Raw genomic sequence first — 13,512 nt, forward strand, 5'->3', positions numbered from 1 at the left:
GTTGCGAAATGCCGATTCTTTTGCATGCAGACTTCATCCAAGATTACTCCAATGACGATAAAGAAACCACAGCACCTCCGTCTACTACCATAAGTTATCTAGTGAATGCCACAGGAGAGCTGATGGAGAAAGATATTAAACAGAGGTTAGCATTGAAGGAGAGGGTTGAAATTTTACGCGAATTAAAGAGCGCAGTTATTGATGACTTTGAAAAGGAAAGATCGAATTTCAAAACTGAAGAGTTAAGGACACATGTATGTGTTGACGAAGAGTTTCCACTTAAAAATTGTTTAATGGACTTCAAAAGCATCACATCTGAGAAACAATTCGACCACCTCATTTCCTGCTATCATCACCTAGACGCTTATGAGGCATGTGTCAGAAGAAATAGTGGTTAGTTTTCCATGTAAAATTGACACATTGTAAATCATTTGTTGTAATCAATTGTATTTTTTAATCTTAATTATTTTTGGTGGTACTTGTACGCTGTAGTGTATATAGTGGAAGTTCCTAATATAACTGTTCTGTGTTGAACAAAATTTTCTCACAGAAGTTTTTTAAGAAAAATATATAATATTAAACATAAGATCAATTAAAATAGCCCATATATGCAAATAAAAAAGTGGTGTTTACTATACGTTGGTATATATTGACTTTGGCTATAGGGAGAAATATACTAGAATTTTAAATGATAGATAAAGCTAATTATGTCAGAATAGTTAGAGAAGGAATAAGTTATAGCTAAGGGATTAAGTAATATTATAGTGAAGGATTGTGGCAACTATGTATTTTCAGCAAGAAATGTACAGACATTAGAGAATACAGAATATAGTAGTGAGTATATATAATTTAAAATTACACTGTATGTAATATTAATGAGAGAATGTGTGTGTAGAAGCAATAGGTATACAGGGGTGCTGGCAAATTTGGGGTGGGGCTGTTACTATGAATCTATTTAATCTAAGTGTGTTTTTGTTTTGGGGATTGTTGGCGGAAGGAAAACCCTCGCCACAGGGTATGCATATTTTCACCTAGTGGAAGGGCCAGTAATAGGCATTGACTTGGGTACAACCTATTCTTGTGTGGGCATATATCGTAACGGACGTGTAGAGATAATTACCAATGACATGGGCAATCGTATTACACCGTCATATGTCTCCTTCATTGGAGGAGAAAGGAAAGTTGGTATGTGTGAATTTACTTAGGCGATGTTGCAAAAAGTCTCGCTACTAGTAACTCCAAGAATACTGTATTTGACGCCAAGAGGTTGATCGGGAGAAAATTCCGCGATGAAGAGGTCCAAAGGGATAAGAAATTGCTACCATATGAAATATTTGACAAGGTTACAAATGATTAATCATAGGATGGCAGGCCATATATAAGAATTGATGACAAAGGAAGCAAGGGCGAATTTGCCCCCGAAGAGATCAGTGCCTTAGTGCTTTCCAAAATGAAGAGCATGGCCGAAAACTTTCTCGGTCAGACAGTTAAAAATGCCGTTGTGACAGTTCCTGCATATTTTAATGATGCCCAGCGCCAAGCTACCAAAGATGCAGGTCAAATTGCTGGTTTGAATGTATTACGTATACTCAATGAACCCACAGCCGCTGCTATTGCTTATGGTCTTGACAATAAGGATGAAGAAAAAAATATTTTGGTCTATGATCTCGGTGGTGGTACTTTTGATGTTTCCCTACTTACAATTGACAACGGTGTATTTGAAGTCATAGCGACATCAGGAGATACTCACCTCGGCGGTGAAGATTTTGATCGTAATGTTATGGACCATTTTATAGCCCTAACTAAGTCACAACATGGGATTAACATTGCTACAGATGTACAAGCTGTACAAAAGCTCCGTAAGGAGGTTGAACAGTGTAAGAGAAAGTTATCATCTGCCCACAGTTGTAAAATTGAGATTGAAAATCTGATTGGTGACTTCAACTTCAGCCAAACCTTAACCAGAGCAAAATTCGAGAATCTGAATGAAGACCTGTTTAAGAGCACATTGGAACCAGTAAAGGACGTGTTAAACCAAGCCAAGCTTGAGAAATCTGATATCCATGACATAGTTCTAGTTGGTGGGTCAACCAGAATTCCTAAAATCCAGCAATTGATCAAGGATTTCTTCAATGGCAAAGAGCCCAACAAGGGTATTAACCCTGATGAAGCTGTTGCCTACGGAGCGGCAGTACAAGGCGGTATACTTGCTGGTGAATCTCACGATGAACTGGTACTTTTGGATGTGACTCCGCTATCACTGGGTATGTATTCAGCCAATGGAATATACTTGCCGTTTATACGCGTTGCTTATCACATGTATGAATTAGGATTGTCTATGTAAATAACCTTATATTTATACTTTAAGCTATGTCCATATCTATAACATGGTGTCATTGGTTGGCCTGTGTGCAATGCATATGTGATATGATATACGTAAATAAATGTTATATAATTTTGTATTAAATGAAAGTATTTGTACACAAATAAATTAATAATAGTGGATGATTATCTAATTTAAATTATTTGAAAAATATCTTTTCGAAACATTATTATCTTACTATTTTACGTAGGTATCGAAACTGTTGGTGGCGTCATGACTAAGATTATCCCCCGTAACACTGTGGTTCCAACAAAGAAATCACAAATGTTCTCTACTTATATGGACAATCAAACCACCGTCACTATCCAAGTTTACCAAGGAGAACGTTCAATGACACAACACAATACTCTGCTCGGAAGATTTGACCTTACTGGTATTGCCCCTGCACCTCGTAACACTCCTCAAATCAATGTCACATTTGAAATCGACACTAATGGCATTGTGAGTGTATCAGCTGAGGATAAAGGTAGTGGTAAGAGTCAGAAAATTACCATAACCGCGGAACAAGGCAGGTTATCAAAGGCTGAGATTGAAAGAATGATCGAAGAGTCGGAGAGATATGCTCAGGAGGATAAGGAAATGATGGAACGTGTTGAATCCAAGAATACGCTTGATGGTTACATCGCTAGTATGAAGAGGAGTGTGGAAGATAAGGATAAGTTGGCTGATAAGATTGAGGAAGATGACAAGACCACAATTTTGAACGCCTTGAAAGATGCTGAGACGTGGCTTTTCCAAAATCCAGAGGCGGATACTGATGAGTATAAATCCAAACTCAAGTCACTGGAAGAAATTTGTAATCCTATTATACAAAAATTGTACCAGGGCAATGCAGCCGGGGAATCCAATTATGATTCTTACGGGGATGAGTTATGAGATGATCATTGGACAATACTCAGGAATTGATTATCTAACACTAAAATCATACAATTGAACAATTTATATGTGTTAAGTAATTTTTATGACACATATAACTACTGTTTAGTACTAAGGTTGTGTGGAAATTTCTCGCTGACATTTTCGTAAGCGAATTTTTTTATTGATATTTAAGGCTAACTCTGTCAAAAAACTTCAAGAGAAGCGTCAACTCATAGTAGTATAGCCTATTGACTCATACATACCACTGGTTGGAAACATGTCATTAATTCTAGGGTTATATTTTGGACAATCCGAGAATAATTCAAACAAATTTGCTAAATAAATATGAAACCAATTATTTAAAGTTTTTTGCTAATTTAACATAATGCTAAATCAAGTGAGTTACAGCTATGTGTCTGAGCATGAAATAAGTAATTGAGTTTTAAAAATATTCGAATGAGTTGTAGACGTGTTTATGTGTAAGAATATTGTGTTTGTTAACATCTAAAGTTATTAATGTAACGAGAGGGATGTGAGTGCCTAGTTACGTTATATGTTAGTGGGGTTGGGGTAGAGATGATAAAGGGGCACGTTTATGTTTTGGGTGCCTTTACCATGTGAAGGAATTAAGTTTCCGAGCGCGTTTTGCGACTCTGCCCTACTAACATTTCAAGCAATCACTTTTAAGCGATTTTGTTATTTTGATCAACCATCTACACGGTGTTTTTCGCAATATTTACCCACATATTCAAACCTACAATCACAAGAAGAATCTTCAACGTCTTCTACAACTCACATTTCCACCAGTCACAATAATAACAACGTTTATTACAATAGTCGGTCCAATTTGTTGGCTATTAAAAATAAAGACAAAAAAAAATTGCTTATAAAGTCCCCAAACAATCCTATAAAAATGGAGGAATCCGTTAAATTATTGTATCCTGGTTCTGATCAAGTAATAATCCTTCCAAAATTTTACAGTGACGCAAATGTGAATAAGAAATCGGATTACTGGGATTATGAAAACTTCACTATTGAGTGGAACAACCCTGATGGATACCAAATCACGCGAAAGATAGGGAGAGGGAAGTATAGTGAAGTTTTTGAGGGAATTTGCGTTGATACTGGTGATAAATGTGTCATCAAAATTTTAAAACCTGTCAAGAAGAAGAAGATTAAACGCGAGATTAAGATACTGCAAAATCTCTGCGGCGGCCCAAACATAATCAAGCTATTAGACATAGTCAAAGATCCACAAAGCAGAACCCCATCTTTGATATTTGAGTATATTGATAACACAGATTTCAAGACTTTATACCCTACTTTAAGTGAAGATGAAATTAAATACTACATGTACCAGCTGCTTAAGGCGGTTGATTATTGTCACAGTCAGGGGATCATGCATAGGGATGTAAAACCACATAATGTGATGATCGATCATAAGAAAAAGGAATTGAGACTTATCGACTGGGGATTAGCTGAATTCTATCATCCAGCACAAGAATATAATGTTAGAGTGGCCAGCAGATATTATAAAGGGCCTGAATTACTGGTTGATATGCAAATTTACGATTATTCATTGGACATTTGGAGTATCGGATGTATGATAGCCGGACTGGTGTTTAAGAAAGAACCTTTCTTTTATGGCCACGATAACTATGACCAACTGGTTAAGATTGCTAAGGTATTAGGTACTGATGGTCTGTCAAAATATCTTTCAAAATTTGGTCTACAACTTGGCCAGCAATATCAGGAGACAATGGGTGTCTATCCCAGGAGGCCTTGGTACAAATTTATTACATTCGAAAACCAGAATTTGGCCACGCCTGAAGTTATTGATTTGATCGACAAAATGCTTGTTTACGATCATACCGACAGAATAACACCCAGAGAAGCTATGCAGCACCCATACTTCAAAGGTGTACAAGAGTAATGCGACAATCGGTTTCATAATTGTGTGAGTTCAACTGTTTTTTACCGATAATCGGCATTATAATTTTAATTTGTACATCCTAGACATATTTAAGTATTCATATATGTTATAAGTATGATTTGTGTTGTGTATGTGAGTTTTAAAAGGATTGCTTTTGTGGACAACTCGATGAATTTTTATATTTAAAAAATTACATAAATGGTTAGGGATGGGTCACCCCAGTATGACAGTGTATATCTGATGGGGGGATATACTATCAGAGGTACCGTAAATAATCATATCAAACGCTATTCTAGGGTATTTGCAGTGTTAAATTCAGAAATTCAGTTCTAGTGCAAAGGTTTATATTGACAGAGAGACAAAAATAATTTGTCAAGGTTTAACTGGTAAACAGGTAAGTGTATGACCTTCCTATGATGAAATCCGGTCATGCTAATTTGACACTGCAATCTGCAGTCGTGAGAACATTCTAACATTATTTGAGGAAGCTTAAATATTTGTTATATTTCAAAAAATGGGACATTTTACATTTCCCATTTTATAAATATATAAAACTAATTCATAGGGTTCATTCCACACGACACAATGCCTTAACTACTGCGGTACCAAATTTGTTGGAGGTGTGCATCCCCAAAAGGGTGGTTCAACCTGGGAATCACTAGACTTTCAGCATAAGTTACCCATATTTTCCTCTGTCAAAGATGTATGTATATTGTTTTATACTATTAATAAAATAATCAACTGATAGTGGATTATTTTATTAATAGTATAAAAACAATATCATTTAGGCAATGAGTGCAACTGGTGCCAATGCCTCTATGATTTTTGTCCCTGCTCCAGTAGCCAAAAAGGCGCTTGAGGAAGCGATTGAAGCGGAAATGCCATTGGTTGTATGTATTACTGAGGGCATTCCGCAACATGATATGATCAAGATACGACATTTGATTAAGGAAAAGGATAATAAAACGACTCTAATTGGGCCAAATTGTCCAGGAATTATCAAACCAGGGCACTGTAAAATTGGCATTATGCCCGGATCGATTCACATGCCAGGGTCAATAGGTAGGTAGAATAATAGTCATACATACATATTACATATAATTATATATGAATTTCACTAAATATAATACTTCACAACTATATATAACTAATTAATGTTAAGCAATTCCTATATATTAACATTAACAAAAACTCTGAACTTAAAGAACAAGAATCTCCCCGTATAATATCACAATTAAAAATGCAAATAAATAATTGAGAATATTATATATTAATATATTGAATTTGATCCATTTATACCTTTAAGTGTGATTTTGGTTGATTAAATTTGCACCCTTTATTTAATCCATACCTTGCGGTAGTACAACACTAATAAAAAACATTAAAAATGTATGAAACCCAGTAAACCCGCAAGACGCAACTTTGTAAACTATATACAAATTTATTTCTGAACCCTTTACTTTACACTCTAATTACATCATCGAACATTATTTAATGGTCATTTTACTGGATAGGATGGCCAGTATTACTGCCAAGGCGTAAAAGAGTAATGGGTGTGTTAAAGGGGTGATAGGCAGGTTAAACCGGCAGGAGAGAGGGCTATCAGTGGTCCAAACTATGCACATTAAGACTATGCTATTGCTATTGTGATTATACAGACTTAAATTGATCATTTGGATCTTCCAAACAATTTTAAATGTTTTGCATATCCAAGGATCGATTTAATGATTTCCTAGTGGTATTAAATTGCGATGCAATTTAAAGTTGTTGTGTAGAATGTTTTAAATTTTATAATAAGACATTTTTTAACAAAAGTGGATTGTAACTGTCTACAATTTCCGCTAGTTTTGTGTAACAGATCCCACTTTGCTAATGCAGGAATCATAAGCCGAAGTGGTACACTTACTTACGAAGCAGTGTATCAAACCACATCCGTGGGGTTTGGACAATCTGTTTGTATAGGAATAGGAGGGGATCCATTCGGCGGAATAACATTTATCGATTGCCTGGAGAAATTTTCGCAAGACCCTGAGACAAAGGGTAATTATCATGTAATTTAGCTGTCGTAATGATTGGAGAAATAGGTGGGACGGCTGAGGAAGATACTGCAGAGTGGTTGAAGGGTAAAAACTGAACAATTTAGCGAACCCGCAATTTGTTAAGGACAAGAAAGTTATCGCGTTTATTGCAGGAGTATCCGCTCCTCCAGGGAGGAGAATGGGTATTAAAATATTATGATCTAGGTCACGCTGGTGCGATTATTAGTGGCGGTAAAGGAACTGCTAAGGAAAAAATGGAGGTACTTAGGGAAGCTGGAGTGGAAATAGTTGAATCGCCAACCGAAATTGGAATTATACTTAAGAAGATTATGTTGTAGCCATTATTCTATTATATTGGTTATAAACACTTAAAATAATGTGAATGATAATTCTTTGGAGTTTGTGTATTTTTCATATACTAATTATCTGTACAAATGTTATAATTGATTCTCAATGAGTAATTTCACGGTAATTGTTTTATTAGTGTGTGTAATAACAGTTTAAACGTGTAGTTAGTTGTAAATTGTATGCTATGGTAAAAGTAACTTATTTTTATTGTGACATTGTGGTGGTCGCGAGGAAGTTTTTCGCCGTATCCCCTTGTAGTGTACCTGATTTACATACAATCCAAGTTCACATATAAAGACTTGTTTTAAAATAATGACGCTAAAAGTCGTTAAAATATAACCTGAAAGAATGTTTAAATCGTGTCTAATAGCATCAGTATGGAATCATATGTAACACCAGTGGATGGAATCACCCACCTCTATAAAGTTTCGAAAGGGATAGTCCCGAATATGAACGTAGATGGGTTCTTCTTTGCGAATGAATCACTAAAAGTGCTTTTGTTGGATGAATTAAAGCTTTATAATGCCAGGAAAACGGGATTCTTACCCTCCATAATGCAATTGGCAAATGTTGCGGCTTTGCCCGGTATTGTCAAAGGTAGTATCGCTTTGCCTGATGCACACTCTGGTATTAAAAGTTCATATTTAGGTTACGGATTTTCCATAGGAAATGTTGCGGCATTTGACATGAGTAGGCCTGAATCAGTGGTTTCTCCTGGAGGTGTGGGATTTGATATCAATTGTGGCGTAAGACTATTGAGAACTAATTTGAATCTGAAGGATTTGGAGGATAAAAAAGATATGTTAGCCACCGCATTATTTAATAAAATACCCGTTGGTGTAGGTTCAAAAGGAACAATAAAGTGCAGTGATGGCGACTTATTTGATATACTAACTAGGGGTATGGAATGGGCCGAAGAAAGCGGATTCGCTTGGAGTGAAGATAGGGAAAGATGTGAGGAAAGGGGTAAAATGTCTCAGGCAGATGCAACCCTAGTGTCGGATAGGGCCAAGAAGAGAGGAATCCCTCAGCTGGGGACTCTAGGGGCAGGGAATCATTATGTAGAAGTTCAGGTAACAACATTTAAAGTAACAATATATAAAATCAACAATAATGGATGTTATACATATCATATATACCATCTTTGATATAGGTTGTAGAGGAAATATACGACAGTAGAGCTGCCCGTGCTATGGGATTGGAGGTTGAGGGACAAGTATGTATGATGATACACTCGGGCAGTCGCGGTTTGGGCCATCAAGTAGCAAGTGATGCCCTTAACAATATGGAAAAGAATATACCCACTAATGATCCCCAATTGGCTTGTTCACATATCAATAGTGAAAGTGGACAGAGGTATTTGAAATGTATGGCAGCTGCGGCAAATTACGCCTGGGTTAACCGCAGTGTTATGACACATCTTTCGCGTGTTGCATTGAGTGAAGTATTTGACATGGACGCTGATGATCTTGACATGCATATTATATATGACGTTTCTCATAATGTGGCCAAAATTGAGGTATAGTCGTATCCAACAAAAATATAGTTTTGTTTATCTTCATTAACCATTATTCATTGATTGTAATTGTGTTTATAATGGTTTAATTAAGATTATGGTTGAAAATTGTTATATTTATTGGAGAAATGTCTGATTGATTAATACATTTTTTGATATTAAAAAAATTGAAGTTGGATATACTTACGAGTAATTTTTACCTATTTCTAACCATTTATAATCACGATAGTATTGGTCAAAATATTTTTATAAATAACTAATTAAATAAATGGTTAATTAAACGATGTAATCTCTGAACGTGATAAATACATGATATGAATTACAATTATTACATCAAATACTCTCAAAATAACAGTAACATAGGAGCACATGGTAGATGGGAAGCCTAAAAATTTACTCGTGCATAGAAAAGGTGCAACTAGAGCATATCCCCCCAGGCATAAGCAAATACCACTGGAATATATTGATATAGGTCAGCCAGTGCTGATCGGCGGTACAATGGGCACTTGTTCATACGTCTTAACAGGTACCGAAAAGGCAATGGAACTCACATTTGGTACAACATGTCATGGTGCTGGTAGGGCGTCCAGTAGAAGCAGCGCTAGAAAGACCCTCAGTACGAATAAAGTGATAGATGATCTTAAGAGCAAGGGAATTGCTATTAGAGTGGCATCACCAAGTCTTGTTATGGAAGAGGCCCCTGAGGCCTATAAAGATGTAACGTCTGTCGTAGATGTAAGTATTTGTATTCAGTTGTTTTCTGATGTCTAATCCCTATTCGTGCGCCTATCCTAGTTTATTTATTTATAATAATGTGTTAGTAGGAAAACATATTGTTTGGGTAAATAAATAGGTTAGCTGTATAAATTTTCAAATTTAAGCACATATTAAATAACTGTGATTTAGACATGTCACGAAGCGGGAATATCAAAGAAATGCATCAAGCTCAAGCCAATCGCAGTCATCAAAGGTTGATATGGCGCTAATTAACACTTGTAATTGACGGTGTAATCCGCTGGGGTATATAACCTAATTATCTGATAGATATTATGTATATAAAGTGATTAGTACATAATCCAAATCCAACACGATCAAGTAATTGAATGTATATGTTTTCCGAGTCGCGTAGGGAGTGTGAGCATGATTGATAAGTTGCATATATAGTTGAGAATAATTATTTGTGCGTATATAATGATTATTGGCTAATGTATAAAGTAAATTGGTGAAACTTTTGGATATTCTTTCAGACAAAATTTTCACCTAGATATACTATATGGCCCCACCTCTAGTGAGTAACATGGCTAACTCTTGGTCTCGCCTATTGACAATAACAGGCAAGTTAATCTTTATTTAGCAACGGCTGTGGGTGCTGCCTGTTTGCTCCACTATCTTTTATCGGATAACCCTATATTTGCATCTGCAACCTCAGCTCCAAGTAGGAATAGAGCTCAAGACGTAAGTACTGACACATGTAGATGACCAAAGCGGAATGTATAGAACTATTAAAAGGCATAGTGAAATCTCAAGAGGAAACCAAAATTGTTATGAAGAAGTTGACCTCAGACCTGATAAACAATCCACTGCGCCTAGAACAGGTATATACCAAGGCCAGTCAAATGCAGCCAGAGGATCCTATGGAGCAATGGGGAGTCACTGTAATTGATCTCGACCATTTGATTGAAAAGTATCAACATGATCCTATTGTGAAGGATTACATTTTGAAGATCATGAATTCGCCCGGCATAAACGATACAACTCTGAGTGACGATGTACGCAATATTACTATTAGTCAAATATTAGCTATCCATGAATATATGCTCAGCGAATTGGAGTCTGTAGTCCGCGAATTCAAATCGCTGCAGAACAGACAAACTATGGAGATTAAAACGTTAACTATTGCTGCGCAAGCAATCGTAGCTGCCAAAGTAGAGGAAAAATTCAATTTAACATCAGATCAGGTTGAATCGGCTGTGATAATAAACCATGCCGAATTAACTGCTAGCCATGCATTCACCAGATTGACTATGCAAATGCAGACGGAGATGAGTGAGTTGATTGGGTAATTTAATGCCATTATTTAGGTGCCAATTTCCCGGGTGGTAAAACGCTCATGTTATAAATACTGTTGTGCATTTTCGCTTGTGTTTTCCCAAACGTAACAATTCTTGGACTAGCGATGTGTAATGAAGTTATGTTATATTTAATCTTGTGTAAAACTTTATACAATATCAAATCTTGGCAATAGTTTTAATAATTTTTAAAATGCTGCAGCAATTAGTTAACGGTTGCTAGCGGTTATCAAATTGAGAATATAATAATATTCATTTATGAATCTTACGTATAGAATATAGAGTATAGATATAGAATTCTGCCAATGGTTACTGTGGCTATGCATAGTTTATAATCAAGATATCCCTCACATGGAATTGTGGGGAATTGGTTTTCCTACAAAACTAAGTAATAGTTTTAATAGATAACTATTTTGTTGTTTGAAATAACTAATTATCAGTTCACTAACAGCGATTTTAAAATTTTAATTTAACTGTTATTTGTATTAGCGTGCAGATGCTACTAGGGGAAAATGATGACAAACCATAGTTTGTAGGTTAAGACACAAAAAATCTAGACTCATCAGTAACTCTTTTAGCCGAACTCTTGGCGTCCATAAACAAGGCATCTGCAGCTGCCACATGTTCTCGAGTGATTATATTCTCAGATTGCGATTCGCAAATGGCCTTGCATGGCCCAAGTAGTTGTAAACAGAAGCGCAGGCTTGTATTTTTACCAATTTTGCCTAATAGCTCAAGCGCTTCATTGTTAAGCTCGATATTCTCGGTTTTAGCCCGTATGCTTATAACCTGTACAATCTACATTAATATGTAATATAAAGGATAATTTTTATGAAATGGGAACAGTTCACATATTTAAGAACAATTTTTTGAATAACTGCAAGATATAAAAACTCACCTGCTCAATAGTGTAAGGGAGAGTCTTGATTATCAACAATCGATCAAGTAGATCCACTGGTAAGCCGTGCGGTTCAATTGAATCGGTTCCACGCACGGTACAAACCTAAATAACCTTTTGAAATACCCCCCTATTGGTAGCTAATATTACTATAGGTGCTAATGGCGATTCTAGTGCTCGATTTAAGTAGGTGAAGCATTCAATGTCAAGCATGTGCGCTTCCTCAATAAACAGGAGACCAGGCAAGACTTCTGCTATACCCATGTCAACATATTTATTGACCACCATATTAACATGTGCCCTTAGTTTGTCAGTTATCTCTGTTTTTTTTGGCCGTAGGTATTGTCCAAGGATAGATACCACGTCATTCCCACTCTATATAAGTACTTTGTTATATTGTATATTTCGATATATATTTCCACATATTTTGCATCAAATAAAAAATTGTAGGAACTAACCATAGGCTTGGCATTTGCAGTATCAAGATCATGGAGAGATAATTCTTGTGCGATTTTTTTGACCTTAAACACCTCGCCCTTTGGCAGTGGGACATACTCTTCCAATTCCAAATCAAACTCCGTAGCAAATATATCACAGCGTCCCATACGTTTTACCTGGCCTAAATTAGAGAGTTGCTTTTTTAAAAAAAATTCATTTGGAATAATATTTTCTAATAACAAAAATATATATTCCATACCTGTGTTAGACTCTATGTATATAACATCCCCTATCGCCACGTTCTCCTTCACCAATTGATCGTGTATTTGCGGGGCCAATCTAAGCGTTTTAGTCCCCCTTGCAGTCTTTAAAGTGATAATTACTGCAACAACACATTTGCCTAAATAAAACATTATATAATTGATTAATTATTTTTTCAAAAAAATAATTAATCACAGTAATTAATCACCGAATACCTACCATAACCACCGTGAGGGTTTTCGGTCTCTTCCGCTGCCAATTCAACTACCTGCCCTTCGTATACCTAAATAACTTTTTAACTATGGATTTGAACTTTGAATCAAACTTACTTGTTTCTCCTCCTTGATCCTAACATGGATACTCTTCCTGAAAGCTTCATTGAGTATTTCTGTCTTTTTTACTTCGCAACTGAAGACTTCTGTGCTGGAAATAGGGGTGAAGGGCACGGAATCTCCAAGTTCCTTGCAGATCGCCATGGCTAGGGCAGTTTTACCAGTGCCACTGGGTCCTGCAAGTAATACTGCTTTTCCCGCCATTTTTTTTGATTTAATCAGATCTACAACCAAAAAAGCAGCTTCACGGGCATGGTATTGACCGATAAGTCCACACTCAGAGTCAAAATATGAGGGGTATTCTTCGTCAGTTACATTTTTGTCAAATAGAAGTGGATGTACGCCCAATCCTCTAATGTGACTGTGAGCGGAGATGCGTTCCTTAGTGACTAAGAGGTTTGATTGAGTAGGGATGGTGGTCACCAAATCCATAGTAA

At 36.2% G+C, this 13,512-nt stretch overlaps 7 protein-coding genes across 7 annotated transcripts; 6 read left to right on the plus strand and 1 right to left on the minus strand.

The window, feature by feature from the left end:
* Positions 1-8: 8 nt before the first annotated feature.
* On the plus strand, positions 9-398 carry BmR1_04g06045 (hypothetical protein; the record flags this gene model as incomplete). The annotated part of the gene is made up of 1 exon (XM_012794361.1): positions 9-398. One exon carries the CDS (start codon positions 9-11, stop codon positions 396-398), a length of 390 nt encoding a protein of 129 aa, XP_012649815.1.
* A 547-nt stretch (positions 399-945) lies between these two features.
* On the plus strand, positions 946-3,259 carry BmR1_04g06050 (heat shock 70kDa protein 5; the record flags this gene model as incomplete). Its single annotated transcript, XM_012794362.1, has 5 exons — positions 946-1,015; positions 1,036-1,185; positions 1,206-1,342; positions 1,364-2,264; positions 2,574-3,259. 5 exons carry the CDS (start codon positions 946-948, stop codon positions 3,257-3,259), a joined length of 1,944 nt encoding a protein of 647 aa, XP_012649816.1.
* Positions 3,260-3,836: 577 nt separating this feature from the next.
* Positions 3,837-5,174, plus strand: BmR1_04g06055 (CSNK2A, casein kinase II subunit alpha; the record flags this gene model as incomplete). The annotated part of the gene is made up of 1 exon (XM_012794363.2): positions 3,837-5,174. One exon carries the CDS (start codon positions 3,837-3,839, stop codon positions 5,172-5,174), a length of 1,338 nt encoding a protein of 445 aa, XP_012649817.2.
* BmR1_04g06060 (succinyl-CoA synthetase alpha subunit) lies at positions 5,415-7,551 on the plus strand (the record flags this gene model as incomplete). The annotated part of the gene is made up of 8 exons (XM_021482467.1): positions 5,415-5,471; positions 5,494-5,568; positions 5,740-5,877; positions 5,963-6,236; positions 7,053-7,214; positions 7,235-7,297; positions 7,318-7,395; positions 7,418-7,551. 8 exons carry the CDS (start codon positions 5,415-5,417, stop codon positions 7,549-7,551), a joined length of 981 nt encoding a protein of 326 aa, XP_021337700.1.
* Positions 7,552-7,938: 387 nt separating this feature from the next.
* On the plus strand, positions 7,939-10,052 carry BmR1_04g06065 (tRNA-splicing ligase RtcB homolog; the record flags this gene model as incomplete). The annotated part of the gene is made up of 5 exons (XM_021482468.1): positions 7,939-8,188; positions 8,210-8,634; positions 8,715-9,080; positions 9,441-9,842; positions 9,984-10,052. 5 exons carry the CDS (start codon positions 7,939-7,941, stop codon positions 10,050-10,052), a joined length of 1,512 nt encoding a protein of 503 aa, XP_021337701.1.
* On the plus strand, positions 10,351-11,180 carry BmR1_04g06070 (conserved Plasmodium protein, unknown function; the record flags this gene model as incomplete). Its single annotated transcript, XM_021482469.1, has 4 exons — positions 10,351-10,388; positions 10,412-10,532; positions 10,553-11,136; positions 11,159-11,180. The coding sequence occupies 4 exons, from the start codon at positions 10,351-10,353 to the stop codon at positions 11,178-11,180; spliced, it is 765 nt and encodes a 254-aa protein (XP_021337702.1).
* BmR1_04g06075 (RuvB-like protein 1 (pontin 52)) lies at positions 11,684-13,507 on the minus strand (the record flags this gene model as incomplete). The annotated part of the gene is made up of 7 exons (XM_021482470.1): positions 11,684-11,944; positions 12,045-12,149; positions 12,171-12,419; positions 12,503-12,663; positions 12,742-12,882; positions 12,963-13,026; positions 13,073-13,507. The coding sequence occupies 7 exons, from the start codon at positions 13,505-13,507 to the stop codon at positions 11,684-11,686; spliced, it is 1,416 nt and encodes a 471-aa protein (XP_021337180.1).
* Between the last annotated feature and the right edge of the window lie 5 nt (positions 13,508-13,512).

This window comes from Babesia microti, chromosome IV, assembly GCF_000691945.2.
Source record: "Babesia microti strain RI chromosome IV, complete genome".
NCBI lineage: Eukaryota > Apicomplexa > Aconoidasida > Piroplasmida > Babesiidae > Babesia > Babesia microti.